This window comes from Stegostoma tigrinum, chromosome 14, assembly GCF_030684315.1.
Source record: "Stegostoma tigrinum isolate sSteTig4 chromosome 14, sSteTig4.hap1, whole genome shotgun sequence".
NCBI classification, from domain to species: domain Eukaryota; kingdom Metazoa; phylum Chordata; class Chondrichthyes; order Orectolobiformes; family Stegostomatidae; genus Stegostoma; species Stegostoma tigrinum.
This window is the reverse complement of record NC_081367.1, coordinates 8108440-8131512: the sequence shown is the minus strand read 5'-3', so window position 1 is coordinate 8131512 and position 23073 is coordinate 8108440. Positions and strand designations below refer to the sequence as shown.

Genomic DNA, 23073 nt, shown 5'->3' with positions numbered 1-23073 from the left:
GCCCAATTTGCTTTTAACTCATAGAATCCCCGCAGTGTGGAGGCAGGCCATCCAGCCCAATGAGTCCGCACTGACCCATTGAAGAGCATCCCACCCAGACCCAGGTCCTGACCCTATCCCTGTTACCTTGCATTTCCCATGGCTAATCCAGCCTAGCCTGCACATCCCTGGGCACGACAGACAATCTAGCAAGGCTGACCCATCCAAAACTGCACATGTTTGGACTGTGGGAGGAAACCGGAGCATGCCCGCGCAGACACAGGGAGAATGCGTTAAACTCCACACACAGACAGTCGCCCGAGGGTGGAATCGAACCCGGGTTCCTGGTGCTGTGAGGCAGCAGCGCTAACCGCTGAGCCACCGAGACGCCCCAGCACAGAGTTCCCAGTTTCACTAAAAAAAAGTCAACCCTGATGTTTCGTACTCTCCTGGGAGATGAGGAACCGTCCAGACTCTGAAATGTGTGGGTAAGCCTCAGGGGGCATTTACTGGGCCTCCCCTCCAGTTCTGCCTCATTCCTCAGATAACAGGCAGTGGAGCTCGCGTCCGCCTTACGTGGGAGGTTCAGGGGGTTGCTCACGACATGTTGGGGGACATACATGTTAAAACGGCATACCACGTCAGCTTCATAGGTCACATTGTCGTCGTGTGCTCCTTTGTCAGGGTTCGCAGCAGCATTGAGCAGCAGCTCTGTCATCAACACTCCTTGCTTGCCAGGGATCAGCACAGAGATGTGGAGTGGGATCAGCCCCTCAATTTCCTTTATCTGCAAGAAAATAACCAAAGCCACAGTCACGGTGTTCACCTGCACTGGTTTCTGATGGGATCAGGCGTGCTGCGTTTGCCCCGATTATTGGTACCTACCCGGTCAGATACAGGAAGCTGGCAATGGGTGGTGGGCATGGGCTGGGGGGGTGGGGGTGGAGAGTGGCAACTTCCAGAGGTGACACCAGTGCCTGCTGGAGCCATCTAGATGCCCGAGACCATTCAGAAGAGGGTGTCTTCCCTGGGAGATAGTGGGAGACGCATCATGTTACCTGGTGAGGGTGTGAGCTGTGCGGGAATGCAAAAGAGGCAGCTCATGGATTTGGGCAGGCTACCTGAATGGACAAGAATATGTCCGAAGGAATATAATGTGGACAGGTATAAGGTTAAACCCTTTAGTAGGGGGAATAGAGGCACAAAGCATTTCCTATATGCAAAGAAATTGTGAAGAGTTGATGTCTGAACTGCCTCCATGTTCATAGTGATTGAAAACCAGCATGCAGTTACAGCAAACTATTAAGAAGCAATTATGGTGGCATTTATCACAAGACGCATTGAGTACAGAAGCAAAGAGCACTTGCTTCAGGTGTATAGAACATTAGTTAGACCACCCCTGGAATACGGTGTGTCATTCTGGTCCCCTTGTCGAAGGAATGATACATTGCCAGGAATGGTGTGCAGCAAGAGGTTCACGAGGGCCATTTCCTGGGATGGTGGAACTGTCCTATGTGGAGAGATGGAGAAGACTCATTTTTCTATTCATTTTGTGGGATGTGGGAGTTGCTGGCTGGCCAGCATTTCTTGCCCATCCCTAGTTGCCCCTTGAGAAGGTGGGCTGGCCCGTATGTCTCGCTGCTTAGGACAAAGAGAGGTGACTGCGTGGCAAAATTCTCGAAGGGACTGACGGAGTACAAGCAGAAAGGGTGTTTCCCCTTGACATGAGGGTCTAGAACCAGGGCTCACAGTATCAGCATAAAAGGCAATCCATGTTGGAGAGAGATGAAAATGCATTCCTTCACTCCGAGGCTGATAAATCTTTGCATTTCTCTACCCCAGAAGGATCTGGAAACTCATTCATTGAGTACGATCCACACAGAAATGAATAGATTTCTAGTCACTAACGACTTTGAGGGATATGGAGATAACATGGGGATATGCCACTGAGTGGATGATTGGCATTATTTAGTATGGCACAGCAGCATGGAATGGCTGAATGGCCCACTCCTGTCAGAATGTTCCTACATTCCTATTCATCCTGCTTTAGGTTAGGAACTGGGTGAAGTGGGACTTGTAAGATGTCAGTAACAACATGATAATGCCCAATAAAACTGACAAGCTCCTTGGGTGAGGAGTGCTTACTCAGGCAGAGGAAGAAGAGAGTGAGATGTTCTAAATTTAGCTCCCATCCCACCGTCCAATTCCAGGTTTCAAAATCTGAGCTTGGCGGAGAGTGAGTATTTTAACGAAGATCCGTATCAATAAAAGTTGACAAGGATGAAATGCCGATGTCCTTTGACATTACAGCATAATTCATTTCTATTGATATGACAGTAGCAAAGCAGATGCTGGCCACATTACTAGACATTGCAAAAACACAGACCTCCAGTGAAGCCATCAGCAAGGATAACATGCTGAAGTTACTGGGCCTACGCCTTACGACACACCTTGCCTTCAACGGCCAGGTATGTGAACAAATGAATGGGGCACCCATGGGTTCACCCATCCCGGGCCTCTCATTGCGGAAGCCATTCTGCAAAGACTTGAACGCACAGCCCTTCCCCAGATCCAGCCTAAACCATGGGTCAGGTACGTGGACAATACTCTCGAGATCGTTAAAAGAGCAAAGTTAGAAGAAATGCACCACCTCATTAGCAGCATATTCACAGGGATTAAGTTCACCAGGGAAGAAGAGAACAACAATCAACTTCCATTTCTAGACATAATACTGCAACAAATGAACAACGGTGAATTCCTTACCAGCGTATACAGAAAGACGACAAACACGGACCAAATCCTGAATTATATCAGTAACCACCCCAGCGTCCACAATGCTGAAATAGACCCCATCTACACACCATTATAGAACAAAACAAGAAACAGAACTACAGACTGGACCATATAAATTCAGAATGGGACAGAACAACAGTGCTTCAATGAAGGTTACACAGCGCAGAAGGTGTTGCCTAGAAGGGGGAAATGAAATGTTTGCACGAAAACCAGTCAGCTCGGCGAACCAATGTACTATGTGGAGATGCTAAGTGTGGCATGAATGATTTCCCAGGTATGAAGTATTGGCACCATCTCCATTGATGTTCAATGGCATGGCCATTCCCAGCTATCAATGCCACTGAGCAGAATCTGAACTGGTCCAGCTACCTATGGCTATAAGGCCAAACTAGGGGTTAGGAATCCTGCAGTGAGTAGCTTACCTCCTGACTCCCCAACATCTGTCCACCATCTACTACCCCCAAGTCAGGAATGTGATGGAATGCTCCCCACTTGCCTGGTTGGAAGCAGCTCCAATGACACTCAAGATGTTTGACACCATCCAGTACGAAACAGCCTGCTGGACTTCTACCACCTATTCACCTTCAACATTCGTTCCCTCCCCGACTAATGTACAAGGGGTAGTGGTGCATAAATCTTATACAAGATGCGGTGTAGTAACTTGTCAAGGCTTTTTAGACATCACCTTCCAAACCCAAGACCACTTCCATCTCGAAGAACAAGGGCAGCAGATACATGGGAATACCAGCCCCTGTAAATTCCCCTCCAAGGCACTCACCACCCTGACTTGGAAATATCTCGCTGTTCTTTCGCTGTCATTGGGTTAACATCTTGAAACTTCCTCCCTAATGAAATTATGCATCAACATACTGTAATGGACTACAGCAGTTTAAGACTTTACACCTTCTCAAGGGCAATTAGGGACAGGAGGCAAAAAATACCAGCAACACCCACATCCCAAGATTGAGTGAAAAACAAAGCACTCATAGACATTCCTTTTCTCTGTTTTATTTTTAACTCTTTCACAGGATGTAGGTATCAACGGCTGGGCCAACATTTCCCATTCATTTATCTTGACTCACGTTCACCGCCCCTTCCTCACTGACTCAACCCCACCACCATCACTGACTAACCCCCTCATCCCCCACCACACCAATGCATACCCCTCCATCCTGACTCATCCTAGTCTCAATGACTATCTCTGCTCACTCAGGATCACCCTCTTCACCCTCACCAACATCTGCCCCTTGGCTTCAGTCAATGAATCTACAATCACACCCTTCTCTGTACAAACACCAGGGGGTTGCAAACAGTGTCCGTGCCACTCAACAGACATATTATGGTCGCCTTCACTGACTTTCTGTCAATGCCTTGCCTTCTCTTACCTGGCTTGTCCAAACCATTGAAGTGATGATTTGTCCTTCATCAAAGTTGCACCTCAGTATATCCTCTCCTCACCTTCACTCAGGCTCTGCATTAAGTGTTTTCTCGTTCTCAATAATTTTAAACTCTATTCTCTCTGACCACTGTATTTTCTTATTCAATGCTTTTGGATTCCAAATCTCTGCCTCAGCATAAGCACTAACAGCCAGTCTTGAACTCATCATCTCCTGTACATCTCCATTTCCTTGCTCCTGATTGCTAACAAACCCAACTCTTCGCTGCTTTCAGTATCGAAGGTGTCATATTGCTGAAAATAAACCTACGCATTTTGTTAAAGCTTTTTGTCTTTCACTCGTTAGAATCATTTACAAGAAAGGCCAAAGCAAAGCAGCACCTAAACCTGAAGAGAGGACAGATTGGTTGGCATGTGCACTCTGATTGGTAGAGGCATTCTCATTGGGAATACATCAGTTAATGATGGCTAGCAGTTAACAGCCAAGCACATCCAGTTCTGAGTTCAAAATAATCGAGGTACTGTCTATACTCAACCAGTCTGCACTTGCAAAACCCACATCACAGTGTCCAACATTATATGTGACTTAGCAATTGGATAACATTTGCTGGATATTTGAAAGTGTGTGAAGAATTATGATGACAAATAGTTCAGGATTGTCAGTTGGGCTCACTGTATTGTGAATTCAAGAAGTGATATAAGTTTATACACAATGCAAGAAAGAACATGAGTATTCACCGCACCCCTTTCAACTCAACATAACCATTCTCTAGTTCATTTATCATGGCAATGCCTCAACCAATCTGAGTCAAACCACTTGGATTAACAGTGACTACGTGCCAGAAGTATCATTTCCATTTCATTTTCAATGGCTTGTGAAACATCTTTCCTGTATCACCTTTCCATATTAGTCTTGAAGATGTGGCACGGTGGCTCAGTGGTTAGCACTGCAGCCTCACAGCGCCAGGGACCTGGGTTCAATTCTAGCCTCAGGCGACTGTCTGTGTGGAGTTTGCACATTCTCCCTGTGTCGGATTGGGTTTCCTTCCACAGTCCAAAGATGTTCAGGTTAGGTGGATCGGCCAGACTAAATTGCCTGTGGTGTTCAGGGATGTGTAGATTTGGTGGATTATAGGGGGCTGGGTCTGTGTGGGATGCTCTGAGGGTCGGTGTGGACTTGGGCTGAAGGGCCTGTTTCCACACTGTAGGAATTCTATGAAAAACAATTCCTGCCCTTTGACATCCTCTTGTACCCCCAGCCAGGAGCCCAATCACTGCTTCCGCATAAAATTGTTCTTCCTTCAACTGAGTTTCCTGCACTTGCCGAAGTCTGCTCCTCATTGAATACACTGGTTGACCATTTCCAGAATTCAGACCTCAAGCGCGACCCTTAGTTTCCAATTGTCTGCCATTTTAATTCTCTGCCCTACTCCCACTCTGGCATCTCTGTCCTCAACCTGCGACAGAAACTGCACTAAACCTTTAGACTTCACAGTCTTCTAGTCTCCAAACCAAGTACAACCATTTCATAAACACTGCAGCCATTTTCTTTCAGAAAAAGCAACTGTGGGTAATGATTCTGCGAATTCTATTCATAAGTCCTTTTTAATCAATCATATTTTGCCTTGCACTCTTTTCGTAGACTCCCTACAGTGTGAAAGCAGGCCATTGAGTCCACACCAATCCTCAGGAGAGATCACCCCGCCACGCCCACCCGCTATCGTATCTCTTTAGCCCTGCATTACCCATGGCTAACCCACCTAGCCTGCACATCCCTGGACACTATTGGCAATTTAGCGCAGGCAATCCACCTAATGGGCATGTCTTCGGGCTGTGGGAGGAAACCAGAGCCCCCAGAGGAAACCCACGCAGACAGCGGAAGAATGTGCAAACTCTACACGGACAGTTGCCTGAGGATGGAATCGAACCCGGGTCTCTGGTGCTGTGAGGCAGCATGGCTAACCACTGAGCCACCAGGCTGCCTGTTTTGTCATTTAAAATTTACCAATTTCTCAATGATCTCTTTGTTAACTATTCTTAAAAGTCAATCTTTTGATCTGCATTCATAGAACATAGAGCAGCACAGCATAGTACAGGCCCTTCGCCCCATGATGTTGTACTGAACTTTTACCCTCAACCTAAGGTCTATCTAACCTCCACCCCTACCTTATACTATCATCCATACACCTATCTAATAGCCGCTTAAATGCCCCTAATGAGGCTGACTCCACTCCCTCTCCGGCAATGCATTCCATACACCGACCACTCTCTGAGTAAAGTTCCTGCCACTGACGTCTCCCCTATATCTACCTCCACTCACTTTAAAACTATGCCCCCCTCATAATAGCTACCTCCACTCTAGGAAAAAGTCTTTGGCTGTCCACTCTATCTATACCTCTGATCATTTTCTACACCTAATTCAATCCTTTTTTTTTCCCCCGAGGAGTATTTAGGCTGCTCAAATCTGCTTAAATGTATCTTACTGTTGAGTTTCAAGATGTGATGAAAGGTATTGCTAGCAACTGCACTTTGTTGCATTGTATCAAAGTGGCTATCCCCTTCATTGTGCTAGTTTGTTGCTTTACCTGTGATTGAAGTCGGGTATTCGGATCTGCTTTGTTCTCCAGTAGCGTCTTGACTGAGCTGAGGTCCCCTGCCAACATGGCGAGAAAGAGTGCTGGTATCGGATTTATGGAAATGTTGGGATCCGCCCCTCTTTGGAGAAGCAGAATGATGATTTTCCTTCTCTTCTGGTGCCTGGGAATGGGACGTTTGAAAAAAAAAGATTTGTGCCATTCTTCAATCCATATTTCCCTCTGTAAATCAAGGATTAACTATTTTTAAATGCAGAAGCGTGGGGCCAAACGAGACAGGGTATCATGGACATGCAGTAATGTCGGGGAAATGAAGCATTAATTTGATGCAGAGAGGTCATTATTGCTATTAATGGAACAGGAGCAAGTGTGAGGATAAGTCAGCCTTGACTCAGTGCTGAGTAACAGAGAGGGGAAGAGTCAAAGTTTGATTTGGGTGGATGAAAGGAACTTGCATGTTGGAATCCCTATGATGAGTTAACAGTTATAGGCCTGGGTACATACTGTAATAAAAAGAAGCCTTAACATGCTAGAGTAATTGAGGCAAAATAAAAAGTGATCCTGGGATTGGACTGTGGACAGTGGACACTTGGAATGTGCTGATAACATTCCCTACATGAGCCATTCAATACCAGGCATGTGAACGAAATCACAAGCACAGCATGCCCCGAATTTGAACCTCTATTTGCAATGGGGCTTACACCAGAAGGTGGAAGGTTGGAACAGAAACTGATGGAAAATCCAACAGGTGGTCTTTTGACTTGGGTCAAATGAAAATGCGCTGTGGGTTGTACTTTGTGGCAAATTTTTACGACCTAGTCCCAGTCGGGTAAGACACTGGTTGATCTTGCTGCACGTACTCAGATTTCATCGCAGCTATCCGCCACATTTTCTCGTGGTGTTTGAAGTCAGGCATCATCATAGATTTCCCAGCAGAGCTCTTGAAGTGCTGGTTTCTACTTAAAACATGGGCAGCACGTTGCAGATATCGGCCACTGATGTTGAACTGAAAATTATGGACACTCTGTGTGGATTCAAAGTTGCCAGTTGAGGGAGACCCTACTGACAGTGATATAAAACTGTCGTCTTCGATATCTGATATTGTAGCCTCGTCATCTTGAGACCCTTCAAAATGCGCAGACTCATATGTCGTCATGTCTTCTTTCTCTGGCCACTTCAGCTCTTCATCTGACAAGGAGACAGTTGTAATCTTCCTAAAGCTGATGCTGCCGACTCTTATCTTCCGGTCGTATATTGAGAGTCTTTTAGCTTTCTTCACTTGCATCGTCAGTTCATCATCTGTATCCTCTTCCTGCTTTGGTGTAGCATAACGTGGCTGCAGATATAGAAAAATCCAAAGTCAGCTCACCACAATGCAAGTGACAATAAATACATTGGCAGGAAACATTGGTATTGAGAGACAAGAGCAGGATTCTTGGCAAGGTTAAACAGAGACCCTTTTTTGTGTTGGAGTTCGGACAGATTATGGGGGGGGGTAAGGTGGGAGTAATATTTGGGGTTTCCGCTCTGTGATTTGCCATTTCCAATCTCTGTGAGGATGCTTCATGTTGAAGACAACTTACTGAGTTCATAGCCTGGATTGCTTTGGTGCTTTTAGAGAGAGGGCTGAAAGTGGTGAGAGTCAAGATTCTGTAAAATCAGCCCAGAGTCTAAAACTTGGTGTTTCCATTTTGGAATGCCCTGCTCTGGTGGAACGCCCTCCCCGCCAGTGAGTGAAAACCATTGCAAAGGGATAGAATTTCTGCATGTAGCGGCCTACTTCAGATGCTGACCGGTGCTTCTTATCAGAGTGTCAAACGGAAGTTTGCCTCCAGAAGGCTGTGACTGTCGCTGAGACCCAAAATAGGTGCAAGAATCACAAGCTACTTGGTCACGCAGAAAACAGGAAGAGGCCATTCAGCCCTTCCAGCCTGCTCTGCTATTCACTATGATCTGGCTGATCCTCCAACTCAACAGCCATTTCCTGTATCCGCCCCCATACCCCTTGATCCCTTTAGCCCCAAGTGCTTTCTCCAACTCCTGCTTGTAATCATACAACAAATTTCACAGATTCACTGCTCTCTGGGCGAAGAAGTTTCTCCTCATTCTCAGACCTGAATGGTTTACTCCACATCTAGAACTGGTTCTAAACTCCTGCTCAATCAGGAATACCCACCCTTTATAGGTTTCCTACCCTTAAGCCTCCAAAGACTAGTGAATGTAGCCTTAGCTGATACGACCTGTTCATACCTGCCTTCCCAGGAATGATTTTGGTAAACCTTGACTGCATACCTACTACAGCAAGAACATCCTTCCCACGGATAAAGACAGCAAAACTGCCCACGGTATTCCAGGTGTGGTCTCACCAAGACCCTGCAGAAGTGCAGCAAGACATTTCTGTTCCTGGACCAAATCTTCGCGCTATGAAGGCCAACATAGCATTTCCCTTCTTCACTGCCAACTGCGCCTACATGTTTACTCTACGTGACTGATGTAAGAGGAGAACCTATGTCTGCTGTTTCCCCAGCAATATGTGCCTTTCTGTTTACCTGTTGGATTTGTACAGCCAGTTCCAATCATGCTAGCTCCATTTTCCCTTTCGTTGGAAAATCACAGAAGGTCAGAACAATTTGATGTCAGTCTTTTTAAAAAGAGAAATGTTGTAACAACATAGGTCTCTAAGCCATTCCTCCTGCCATACACTGGAGACCTGGCTGGGGGAGGGCCAATAGGGCAAGGGTGCCAATTATCTGCAGGAAAGGGGAGATGGAGGTTTCGAGGAGTAAGTGGGATCGGATCACTGTGTCAGTCCATCAAGCCACACGGTCCTTAAGACTCAGTTCACAAGAAGTTGCAATGACCTCATAATGATGATCAAGGTATCTTCAATTGTCTTCAAGGCATCTTCAGTCACCACAGTGCATCAACTGCACCATGGGCCTCAGTCACTGCAGAGTAAACTACAGTACCATCTCTCACTGACCGACGACCCAAAATTTAAATTTAATGATTTGAGAAATCTGCACAAACGACTCTCAGTGGCACTGACCATCGTTGATTATTGTAAAAGTCCTTCTCATTCACCAATGCCCTTGAGGGAAAGAAACCTCTCATCCTTCCCTACATGTGACTCCAGACCCACCGGCCTCGCTGACTCTCAACTACCCTCTGAAATGGCCTCACAGGCCGCTGATTTCAAAAGCAATTAGGGATGGAAAACAAGTGTGTTGCCAGCAACGCCCACATCCTGTGAACAAATAAGGAAAAAGAATTATCTCTACAAATCCAGAGCTGATACACTTCACCCTCACAGGCTGGGCATTATTGCAAGCCTTGTCCCAACAACTCTCAGCTTGCACATACTGTCAGCTCTTCAGCGACGCCAGGAACATCACCCAAACAGATTACACTCAACGACAAACTTCTGTCTTTCTTGAAAAAAAATGGACAGCTAGCGCCAGCAAGGCTGTAGTGGCACTGAGAGGTATAACCGTTTGTCCTCAGCCCAATTGGGAAGATAAGGCTTGGCATCATTGGGGGTAGCAATGATTGATGGCGGAAGGGTGCACCCCACTGCTTTCCTAACTACATCTATAGCTCAAACTCTCTACTCCCTTCTGATTCATTGGCTGGTCCATTAATCCACCAACTACCGGCAAATTGTTTTTTCTTCATTGCTCTACCCTGTACCTAAGAATTGTAACTAAGATGGTGCTGTGTGCTAGTGACATTATTACACTGTAACTAATCCTGTAACTGAAGGAGCTGCACCGAGGTACCCTTGTGCCTAAGATGGTGCTGTTAAGTGGTGAAGTATAAACTTTTCACTGTGCTCATTCAAGTGCATGTGATAATAAAGCCAATTCAATTCAATTCAAGATGAATTCTGCCATTTCCTGGTGGCGAGTTACAAATTCTCTCTGCCTTTTCGGTGAAGTCATCACTTCTGAATGATAGAATCACAGAATTATTCCTGTGCAGAAGCAGACCATTCAGCCCACTGCACCCACACTAGCTCATTAAATAAGCATCAACACCTAGTGCTAATCTCCCACTTTTTCCCTGTACCTTTTCCCATTACTTTTATTCAAATACTAATCCAATACCTTCTTCAGCTCCATTGAACCTGCTTCCCCAACATTCTAGAGCCTAACCACTTGCTGTATGTAAAAAATTTTCCTCACATTAACCTTGTTTCTTTTGCAGGTCACCTTCAATCAATAAGCACTTGTACTTTTTTCTCCTTTTACAAGTGGAAACAGTTTCCCCCCATCTGCTCTATCCAGGCCACACATGCATTGGAAAACCTCTGTAAAATCTCCTCTTAGCCATCTTCCCTCCAAGGAGAACAATTCCAACTTCTTCAATCTATCATCATATCTGAAGTTCCTCATCCCTGGGATTGATCCTGTGAACTGCTTCTGCACCCCCTTAATATAATTCTGACATGAAGCAGACTCCAGATGCCTCGCATCAAATGAAAGCAGACCCATTTTTACCAACTACCCCAGGGTGAGGCACAGCCTGAGCAAATATATAGTTACAGGCTCTGGAGGCAATGTGGGAATTTAGGCCAGAGCTGAAGAGAAGTTTTTTGCTTGATTTGCTTGATTTTGGCTCATAGTTCATAAGGTCTTTTTTTAACAGGATAAAATGAAATCCAGCGAAGAAGAAAGTGTGACATCTCAGGAAATCTGTAAGTTCATGGGTTGGTAACAGCTGTGAATTTGAACATTAAATAGGTGGATTGTTTGCAGGCCACAAACTAAAAGAATATTAGGAATTTAAAGGAAAACATAAATTGAGACCTAATTACATAAAGTAGAGATGCTGGGCCAGGCATCTGATGTGGGAGTTGGTGCAGCCCTTGTGGTTCACAGTGATCACATCAGTAGCATCAAGTGTTGGTTGTTTGAGGAATTCCAGCTCGGAGTTGCTGAGCTGGAGTCTGAGCATCAAACACCGTGACACATCAGGGAGAAGGGGAGTCACTTGGACACTCTGCGTCAGCAGGCAGTCACACCCTTTGAACTAGCTAGTGGTCAGGAACAGGAGAGTGCCATACAAGTGAGACAGGGAGAGAGATCCAGGAGGTAAGTGCTGAACTTGCTGGACTCTCAGCCCTTGAACTTGTCTAACAGGTTTGAGTCACTTGCTCCCTGTTTGGATGTGAGTGTGGGGTGCAGGGAAGATGAGCAAACTGACCATAGCACCATGGTACAGGGAGGCATTCAAGAAGGGCAAGAAAAAAGAAATGCAGTTGTGATTGGGGCATAGCATAGTCAAGGGAGTGTCCACTGTTCTCTGTGGCTAGGATCAGCAATCCAAAATGCTGTATTGCCCATCTGGTGCCTGGGTTCAGGCTATCTCACCTGAGCGGCAGATGGGGGGGTGAACGACCCAGTTGCTATGGCCCACAAAGGTATCGACAAATTAGGTAGAAGGAGTAAGGAGGTTCTGCTGAGGAAATAGGATCAGCTAGGGCTCATTAAAAGCAGAACCAAAAAACTAACAATCTCCAGATTACTGCCTGAGCCACGAGCTAATTGTCGCAGGGTCAACTAGGTTAAAGAGGTCATTTCTGAAGAAGGGTCTAGGCCCGAAACGTCAGCCTTCCTGCTCCTCTGATGCTGCTTGGCCTGCTGTGTTCATCCAGCTGTACACCTTGTTATCTCAGATTAAAGAGGTAAATGGATGGCTCAAAAATTGCTGTGGGAAAAACGGGTTTGAATCCATGGGACACTGGCACCAACACTGGGGAAGGAGGGTGCTGTTCCACTGGGACAAGCTCTATTTGAATCATGCTGGGACTGGGATGCTGGTGAATTGCATAACTAGGGCTGTGGATGGGTTCTAAACTCAATAGTACGGGGGTGGGTTCAGTTGCATGGAAAGTTATAGAAAAAAGTTATAAAGGTGGGCAGGGTTCTGCAGAAGTTATTAAATTTTCCAGAGCAAGTAATAAGACAGAGAGTGTGGAAAGGGTCAGGAATCTAACTTCAGGCACAGTAGATAAGGGGGCAATTAAGTGAAAGGGGGTGGTTGGTGCAGGACTAAGGGTTATACTGAAATACACACAGTGCATGAAACAAAGTAAATGAGCTTGCAGTGCAGATTGAAATTGTACGATGTTGTAGGTATCACAGAGATGTATCTATAAGGGGATCGGGACATTGAAAATTGGACCTCTGGAAAATGAGACTGAGAAGTAGAACAGAGGAACCAAGAAATGGCAGAGGAACTGAATAGGTACTTTGCATCAGTCTTCATGGTGGAAGACACCAGCAGCAATCCAGAACTTCAGGAGTTTCAGGGGCAGTGGTGAGTATAGTGGCCATCTCCAAGGAGAAAGCACTGGGGAAGCTGATAGGTCTGAAGGTGGATAAGTAACATGGACCAGATGGACTACACCTCAGGATTTTGAAGGGGATAATTGAGGAGATAGGGCAGGCATGGGCAGTGATCTTTCAGGAATCAATGGAGTCAGGAAGCGTCCCAGGGGAATTAGAAAATGATGATTGTAACAACCGTAATTCAGAAGGGAAGGTGGCAGAAGACTGGAAATTATAGGTTAGGAGCCTATCCTTGGTCATTGGTAAGGTTTTAGAGACCATTATTAAGAATGAGATTGCAGAGTACTTGGAAGTGCATGGTAAAATAGGGCTGAGTCAGCATGGCTTCTTCAAGGCGAAGTCATACCTGACAAATCTGTTAGAACGTTTTAAGGAGGTAATGAGCACGTTAGACAAAGGAGAGACAGTGGATGTGATCTATTTGGATTTCCAGAAAGCCTTTGACAAGGTGTCTTACAGGAAGCTGCTAAATAAGATAAGAGTCCATGGCGCTGGGGCAATGTACCAGCGTGGATAGAGAATTGGCTGATTGGTAGAAGAAAGAGAGTGGGGATAAAAGGGTCTTTTTCGGGAAGGTAGCAGTAAATGGTAGAGTTCAGCGGGGGTCAGCGTTGTGACCAAAAATACTCATGTTTATATATTAATGATCTGGACAAAGGAACTGTGGGGCATTGTTGCTATGTTTCCAAATGACCCAAGATAGGCAGGGGGCAGGCAGTGTTGAGGAAGCAGGAAGGTTGCAGAAGGACATAGACAGGCTAGGAGAGTGGGCAAAGTGAGGCAGGTAGAAAAAGTGAGGCAGTTTGGGCAAGTGTGAAGTTATGCGCATTGATGGAAGAATAGGGGTGTAGATTCTTTTCTAAATGGGGAAACGTTTCGGAAATCTGAAGCACATGGGGACTTAGCAGTCCTTGTACAAGATTCTGTTAACGTTAACATGCAGGTACAGCTGGTGGTTCGGAAGGCAAATGCCACGTTAACGTTCAATTCAAGAGGGCTAGAATACAAGAGCAGGGATGTACTGTGAATATTGTGAGCTGTTTTGGGTCCCGTATCTAAGGGGGGATGTACTGGCATTGGAGAGGATCCAGAAGAGGTTTGCAATAATGATCCCAGGGATAAAGGGCTTGTCATATGACAAACGGTTGAGGACTCTGGGTCTGTAGTCAATTGAGTTTAGAAGGATGAGGGGGAATCTGATTGAAACTTACAGAGTACTGAGAGGCCTGAATAGAGTGGGTGTGGTGAAGATGTTTCCACTAGTAGAAGAGACTAGGGCCTGAGGGCACAGCCTCAGAATGAAGGAATGACTCTTTAGAACTGAGATGAGGAGGCATTTCTTCAGATAGAGGCTGGTTAATCTGTGGAATATGTTGCTGCAAAAGGCTGTGGAGACCATGCCATTGAGTGTGTTTAAAACAGAGATAGACAGGCTCTTGATGAGTAAGGGGATCAATGGTCATGGGGAGAAGGCAGGAAAATGGGGTTGAAAAACATATCAGCCATTCTGCTCCGATATCTAACAGCCATATGAAATGGAAACTGGACTTGGAGCATTCTTACTGTCTTCAAATGAAACAAACCTCTTTTTGGTTTGTGAGTTTGTAGATATCAGTGTGAAGAAAGCAGCCAGTAGGATAGTAATGTATGCAGCTGTAGTTGAGCGCAGATACACCCTCGTTGTTCAGCTTGTTCACATTGGCTCCATTATCAAGCAGTAGGTTGATGATAACGTCATTGCAGACGGCCTGTAAGAGATTGTTTCGATGTGAGGTGGGGGCAATACACAATGACAGAATCAGACAACACAATGAGTGGAAGGCTCATCATGTCTGTGTTGGTTCATTGGTGTAACCAATTAATCCCAAGTCTTTACTCTTTGCGACTAGGCCCGCTACTTTATTTTTAACTCCGCATATTTCTTCCTATTCTCTTTTGTGAGTAAGTGTCGATTCTGCCTCCAACGTTCTAACAGGCAGTCTGTTTCCTGATTCCAACAACCCACAATGTGAAAAAGAATTTCCTTTTCTTGTTATGATGATAGTAAACATGAACTATTGATGCTCGAGTTTCTGATCCAAACCATCTGATTTTATCGGTTAAAACTGTTTTTGTAAAAGTGGCAAATACTGATGTGGAATGGCTAACTTGACCCCAAATTGAGGCAAGTCCTGACAACACATATGTAATGGAGAAAATCATGAGGGTGGCTTGGTGGTTAGCACTGCAGCCTCATAGCGCCAAGGACCCAGGTTCGATTCCCACCTCAGGCGACTGCCTGTGTGGAGTTTGCACATTCTCTCCGTGTCTGCGTGGGTTTCCTCCGAGTGCTCCGGTTTCCTCCCACAGTCCAAAGATGTGCAGGCTAGGTGGATTGGCCATACTAAATTGCCCGTAGTGTTCAGGGGTGTGTGGGTTATGGGGGGGGATGGGTCTGGGTGGGATGCTTCAAGGGACGGCGTGGACTTGTTGGGCCGAAGGGCCTGTTTCCACACTGTAGGGAATCTAATCTAAAATCAATCTCTTGCAATCAGTAGTGAAAAGTTTCCCATCTTCAGCTTAATTTATACTGCAGTGATGAGCTAGACATTTTGGGCATCAAAGGCATGTGGACAACTTAGAAGCACAACAGAGCAGACACAGGAATTATCAGTGAAGCTATATCAACAGCTACATTGAGCAGAGACTGAAAGAAATATCACCTGGTAACAGCAAGGAAACTGCAAGCTCCCCTTCCATCTGTCTCGCTCAAACTCACAAACCAGCATTTACTGACAACTCAAGGTTATCTGTGAACTTAGGCACCCTGAAGAATTCAAGTCAGTAGTTAAAAAATGGGCTTCTGGATTAAAATCCCACAGTTGTGTGGTTACTTTTAACTGCACCCTGAAATGGCCTGGCAAGCCATTTGCTTCATGGGCAATTGAGGAAAGGTGACATACCCTGGGTTTGCCAACAACCAGATTCATGGAACAGAGAGTCAGTCAACAACTCTGACCAGTCCCAGAGTGTGAAAGGACAGTGTCCGACCCACTGTCCCAGCCAGTCCCAGAGTGTGAAAGGACAGTGTCCGACCCACTGTCCCAGCCAGTCCCAGAGTGTGAAAGGACAGTGTCTGACCCACTGTCCCAGCCAGTCCCAGAGTGTGAAAGGACAGTGTCCGACCCACTGTCCCAGAGTGTGAAAGGACAGTGTCCGACCCACTGTCCCAGCCAGTCCCAGGGTGTGAAAGGACAGTGTCCGACCCACTGTCCCAGCCAGTCCTAGTGTGTGAAAGGACATTGTCCGACCCACTGTCCCAGCCAGTCCCAGTGTGTGAAAGGACAGTGTCCGACCCACTGTCCCAGCCAGTCCCAGTGTGTGAAAGGACAGTGTCCGACTCACTGTACCAGTCTGTCCCAGAGTGTGAAAGGACAGTGTCTGACCCACTGTCCCAACCAGTCCCAGTGTGTGAAAGGACAGAGTCTGGTCCACTGTCCCAGCCAGTCCCAGAATGTGAAAGGACAGTGTCCGACTCACTGTCCCAGCCAGTCCCAGAGTGTGAAAGGACCGTGTCTGACCCACTGTCCCAGTCTGTCCCAGAGTGTGAAAGACAGTGTCTGACCCACTGTCCCAGCCAGTCCCAGAGTGTGAAAGGACAGTGTCTGACCCACTGTCCCAGCTAGTCCCAGAGTGTGAAAGGACAGTGTCCGACCCATTGTCCCAGCCAGTCCCAGACTGTGAAAGGACAGTGTCCGACCCACTGTCCCAGCTAGTCCCAGAGTGTGAAAGGACAGTGTCTGACCCACTGTCTGTGCCAGTTTATTTTCTGTTTATAATCATGATCAAAACAAGACTTAGGAGCATCTTCTTGCAACAGCTAAGTGTGTTGAGTGGTCTACGTCTAATTGTAGAGACCTAGACAGGACAGAAACAATTGTTGTGGAGGTGTACACACAAGGGCGAGATATGAGAATAGGCTGCCCCAGCCTCCACAGCACAGTGATGGGTCCACTTGCTCACCCTAAGACCATGATCTCCCTGGCTGGGATGGAGGAAGTCCCTCTCAGTTTATGGGATCATTCGTGAGAGTAGCCCCTTACTGATGGCTTGCTCATTTTACCACAGGGTATGAAAACTCCTCGTAGACATTGCAGCAAGAACTCTGACAAAGGATCGATACTTACTGCAGCCCCAATCAGTGATATGTGTCCATGGACATCTGCCACATCTGCACTCACTAAGTTCATTTTGAGAATTTTAAGCACAGTGTCTTCGTTCCCTGCTCCAGCTGCAATGATAAGTTGCTCGGAGCTGCATTCCAGAGGCCCCTTTGGACCAAAGCCCTCTCGATTTCCTTCAATAACAGCAGCAACATCCCAGGAGAGCGTTGCCTGTGCGTGCCTACAAGGAAGGGAATTTGACACCGTGTTAATGCAGTGTGTACTGAGTTGAGGGTTGTCAGCTCTGTTTGGATACCTCGCTGACTGGACATGTCCCTGGAGGTCTTATCATGTGATCTCCACTTCTCGTAAAGTCTTTGCCCTCCACCCACACTCCCAACCATCTCCAACACTTTTTCATTAGCAGAATTGAAACAGACTGCTGGAGAAACTCAGCAGCATCTGTGGAGAGAGAAAGCAGAGTGAATATACCATCTTGTAGTGTTATCACACAGATCTCAGAAAGGCAGTAGACCTTTAAGATAGCTAGGCAACATCATGACGTGTGACTCCACAGCACAAAAGTTTCCCATCTTGCTGTTCGTACCATTAAGTAAGCAAGCAGTGAGTCAATCTGAGACAATAAGTTACTCAACGATATATAATGTCAGAGGAGCATAAGTAAGAATAAAACCCAGACTATATGGAAATCTGAGATGTCATTTCAGTGACCATGACTAGTTGTTAATAAACCTCCAGTTAGCTATCTCAGTAATGACCTGAGTCTCTGTGGTTTGTGTCACATGAGCCGAAACATTAACTCTTTTTCCGCTGCCAGACATGTTGAGTGTTTCTCTAATCTTTTCTTTCACAATTTCAGCATCCGCAATATTTCGTTTTTAGTTCTTTACTGGTAGGGACCAACAAAACGTTAACAGTGAAATTAGTTTCTCTGTTGTAGCTTCTATCTCTTAATGCTCATCTCGTGCCAATTCATCCATTCCATGCACGATACCCTCCAATCTCCTGTGTGCCCCATGTGAACCAGGTTCTCCCCATCAGACAATAACAGTGCAGACAGACCGTAACTGCATCACAATTCGGAGACAGTTGTATCTCAAACATTTACCCCATGTAATGATCATAGTCAGAAGACAACATTCCTCAAAAGTTGAGCCTCATTCCTGGTTTCTCCCCATCTCCAACATTGCCCCCAGTCCTCAGTCTCATCCCTGATCTCTTCCCAGCTGACCAGTCTCTCTCTCTCTTTCTCTCTCTCTCTTTGTCTGGTCACAAGTCTCTCCCTTTGGTCTCTGGTCTCTTAACCAATCTGCAATTTCTCCTCTTTCCCTGGGTCCCTAATTTTTCTTCCAATCTCTAATTTCACCACAAGTCCCCAGACTCTCTGTCTCCCATCTCTCTCTCCCTCTCTCTCTGGTCTCTCCTCTCTCCTGGCATGTCCCCAGTTTCCCTCTGTTTGGGGCCCAATCTCCCTCCCTGTCCCAGTCCTCTTGCTTGTGTTCAGTCTCTCCCTTATCTCTAAATCACTCTTTCTGGTCTGCTGTCTCTTACTCATTCTCCACTTTCTCCTCAGGTCCCCAGACTCCTCCCTGATCCTCATTCTCTCCTCCCAGTGCAGTTTCTCACTCATGCCCCAGCCTTTTCTCTGGTCCCCAGTTTCACTCTGATCCCAGTTTCCCTTAGGTTCCCAATCTTTGCCCAAGTTCCCAGTCTCCCTTTAGTCCCTAGTTCCTGCTCCAGTCTCTGGTCCCCCTCCCAGAGCTGCAGTCTCTCCCCCAGTCCGTATTCTCTTACTACTTGCTCAGTGTGAGCAGAAGTGGTGAATCTGACTGCATTTCTTTCTGTGTTTCAGCTGTGAGCCTGGCATTTCACCAGGTCTCCATGCCATTACTCACATGCTCCTAATTACCCCATCAAGGGTAACTTGGTTGCTGGACTTCCTGTTCTTTCTATTACTGATTACCTCCTATCCTTTGACAATCCATCACAGTACAATACCAACTTCCTCGTAACCATCAGCAGCAATTAGTAGCTGCAAGTAAGGTCACACAGTCCAGTCTTCCATGCACTCAATCTATCTTTACCATCTGCCAAGCTCTTAACCATTCACTGAGCCTGTTCAAGTGTTCTTGAAACTGCTTTACCTCTTCCTCACCAAACATTCCACAGCTTTCTATCAGTGCATAGTTATAAATATCACATTTGGTCCCTACCTTCAAATCATGTGTTAAGTGTTGTGAAGAGCTGGGGCCCATGTCCTGATCCCTGTGGTACCCCTCTTGTCACAGCCTTCCCATGCAGGAAGAACATATTAATCCCTGTCCTGCTTTCTGTCTGTAATCAATAACCCATGCCAGGACATTACCTGTGCTTTAATTTTTCTAACCAGGGTCTTCTGGGGAACTTTATCAAAAGCCTTCTGAAAGTCTACATGTATTCGACCTGTTGACTCTCTTTTTATCAGTTCTGTCAGAAACATCTTCTACAAAAACTCCAACAAGTCTGTCGAGCACAATTTCCTATTTGCAAACCCATGCTGATTGTGCTCAATCAGATCATTATCAATCAAGCTGTCTATTTATCACTTCCTTTATGATAGATTCTCATCTTTTCTCCACTGTAGTTGTAAGGCTAACCAGGCATGTAGTTCCCTGTTTTCTCTCACATTCCCTTCTTTTAAACATTTGCTACCTTTCAAACTGTAGCCTGTAGAATTTTTGGAAGATAATTCCCAATTTATTGATTATGTCTATAGCCACCTCCTTCAACACTCTAGGATGTGGACCATCAGATCCTGGGGATTATCAATCACATTAATTTCTCCAGTGCATTCTTACTAATACTAATTTTCTTTAACTTCTCATTGTCCTTAGCCACTCAGATCTTTAGTTCTGTGCGTTCAATGATGAAAACTGACACAGAGTAATCATTTAACTCCTCTGTCATTTCTCCATTCCCCAATATTAATTCTCCTGATTCTGCCTGTAATGAACCAACATTTATTTTAGCCAAATGTTTCCTTTTCATGTACCTATAGAAGCTTTTGCAGACTTTTGAGACATTTTTGCTAGATTGCAATCATATTCTATTCTCCATTTTCTCATCAGTTCCTTGGTTCTCCTTCATCAGAGTCTTTTGAAGATGTTACGAACAAAGTTGCTAAAAGAGAGTCCCTTAATATGGTTAACTTAGATTCTCAGAAGGGGTTTTTCCAATAATTGATAGTTGTGGGAGCTATTACTGAGCCAAGGTTTCTATTCCTGATTTATTAAAAGAATTTAAATTTCTGTCGCTGCCATGAGGGAATTCGATCCATGTTCCCTTAGTCTGGGTCTCTAGATTACTAATCCAGGCCTCTGGAGTAATAATCCTGTGACATCACCACTGCGTCACCAACTCCCACAACTATAGTTGATAGACAAAAAAAACTGGAATATTCTAGTTGCTGATGATCTAATGTACCTTCAAATTTGAATCCTTATTTTCAACCATGTCCATAGTCTCACATATCCCTGCCTGAACTACCACTTCCAGCCCTTAGACATCCTCATGCATTTTCTGGCCTTCTTCAATTTTGGAAGCCCCCTGTACCTCAGTCCTGGAGCTTTTGAGCACAAAAGTCTATGCTGACATCTCAATGCAGCACGGAGAGAGAGCTACACTGAGGCATTGGCTTTTGGAGAGACGTTGAACTGAGGTCCTATCACCCCTTGGCAAGGGAGCCATAAAAGGTTTGATAACATGTTTTCAGTGAAAAGCAGGTGAGATCTCCTGCTGACTTGGCCAGGACCTATTCATCAATTAACCAAGGCAGTGGTCGCATAACTGAATGACCATTTTGCTGCTTTTGAGATCTTGCTGTGCTTGAATTAGCAGCTACGTTTTCCTTTCACAATAAGAGTAAAGACACTTCAAAGGAACTTCAGTGGCTGAACAGAACTTTGGGGTGTCCTCAGGCAATGAAAGGGATAGAAAAACTCAAGACTATCATTTATTTTGTTGCTTCGCCCCAACTTTGGAGACACAGTTTTCAGTCAACTTGGCTGCTTTCCCTTATTTATGCGCTCACATTTCTTATGGATTGGCTGAGAGGTTGCTTTCATGCTGGAGCCACTCCTTTCAGATACTTACCATTAATTTCAGCTGTTTGCTACTCAGGGAATGTATTTGATTTCTCCCCACCCCCTTGCTTTGAGAGCCAGCCGACCACTCATAGTTGGGTGGGGAACCCCTTCACAGGCCAACCAGAGAGGATTCCAACCAAAATTCCAACAAAGTCCCTTGGAGGCAGATTGGGGATCCTGAAACAGTTCAAGCTTCAACTTCCCAAGAATACAGGTAAGAATACAGCCCCTTTCATTCAACTTCTATAGAGTTACACATTTGGTGTATGGCGACAGTTCTGGTCTCCATGTTATAAAACATAGAAGGAAGGATAGGAAAAAAGGTGCGCCTGGAATACACCAAAACTGAGAGGTCTTGAAATTTTCCTTAAGTTCTTGCATTGGGTGCGGCCATAGCTGGCCAGACCAGGATTTGTTGGCCTTCCCCAACAGCTCTTGAACTGTGTCACTTGATAGGTTGAATTCAGAGGACAATTAATTATCAACCACATTGCTGTGGGTTTGTAGTCACATGTACACCAGACCAAGTAAAGGGCATGAGTGAACCTGATGAGTTAGTTTGCATCAGTTGACAATGGTTGCATGGTCACAGTTGGACTAGCATTTAATTCCAGATTTTACTATGTACCCCACTGTATAGTAGATTGGGTTGCACATCCCAAAGCATTAGCCTGGGCCTCTGGAGACATTGCCACTATGCTATCAAATCCAATCTATTAGGGAAAGTTGGCCAGGGTGGAGGGGCTGTTTTCTCTCAAAAAGATGAAACTAATGGGTGGCCTAAAAGAGACCTCTGAGGCGAGTATTTGACAGGGCAGAGATAGAGAAGATGTTTTCACGAGGCAAGGAGAGCTATGCATCCTGAATATATGGCAGACAATGAGCAATTCCAACAGGGAGTTCAGGTGCAACATGAAAAAGAAGAGAATGGAAGGATATTCTGATAGGGTTAGACCAAGAAAGGAGAATGAAGGCTCATGTGAAACATATGTGGAACAATTTGCCGGCTGTAAGTTCAGAAATTTGTGTGTCAACACAGTCTCAACCTAAACAAGGTCAGACAACAAGTATTCAAGAAAATTAAGACTTTGCATTTATATTGCACCTTCTTTGGCAGGTGAGGGGGAGGGCAATGGCGTAGCTGGGTTGTTAATCCAGAGACTCAGGTAATGCTCTGGGGACCTGGGTACAAATCCTGCCTTGGCAGATGGTGGAATTTGAGTTCAATAGAATTTTTTAAAAGTCTGGAATTAAGAGTCTAATAATATCCATGAAAACATTGTCGACACACAGAAAAGCCCTTCTAGTTCACTAACGTCCTTTAGGGAAGGAAACTGATATCCTTACTGGGTCTGGTCTACTCGTGTCTCTAGACACACAGCAACATGTTTGACTCTAAACTACCCCCTGGACATTTAGTGATAGAAAATAAATGCTGGCCTAGCCAGTGACACCGTCATTTGTGAACAAATAAAAAATATAAACTTTTCACCACCTCAGGACATCCAAACGTTTTTGTTCAGATAGTTCCACTGGGTTCCATTGCATTTGCCTGAGACAGCTGAGAGTCTAATAGATGGCACCTTGGACAATGTGGCACTCCCTCAGCACAGCACTGAGGCAACAGCTTAGATATTGTGCTCACTTACACAGATTCGAGTTACATGAGAT

The 23073-nt window shown here is 45.5% G+C and overlaps 1 protein-coding gene across 2 annotated transcripts in view; it reads right to left on the bottom strand.

The window, feature by feature from the left end:
* ankmy1 (ankyrin repeat and MYND domain containing 1) overlaps positions 1 to 23073 on the bottom strand; it is a 91720-nt gene that overhangs the window by 50760 nt on the left and 17887 nt on the right. For both annotated transcript variants that reach the window (XM_048542483.2, XM_048542484.2), the window contains exons 4-8: positions 17282 to 17498; positions 14699 to 14863; positions 7623 to 8098; positions 6754 to 6925; positions 617 to 766 (exon numbers count right to left, since the gene is read on the bottom strand). In XM_048542483.2, coding sequence (XP_048398440.2) covers positions 617 to 766; positions 6754 to 6925; positions 7623 to 8098; positions 14699 to 14863; positions 17282 to 17498 — 1180 coding nt within the window. The remainder of the gene's footprint in view (positions 1 to 616; positions 767 to 6753; positions 6926 to 7622; positions 8099 to 14698; positions 14864 to 17281; positions 17499 to 23073) is intronic.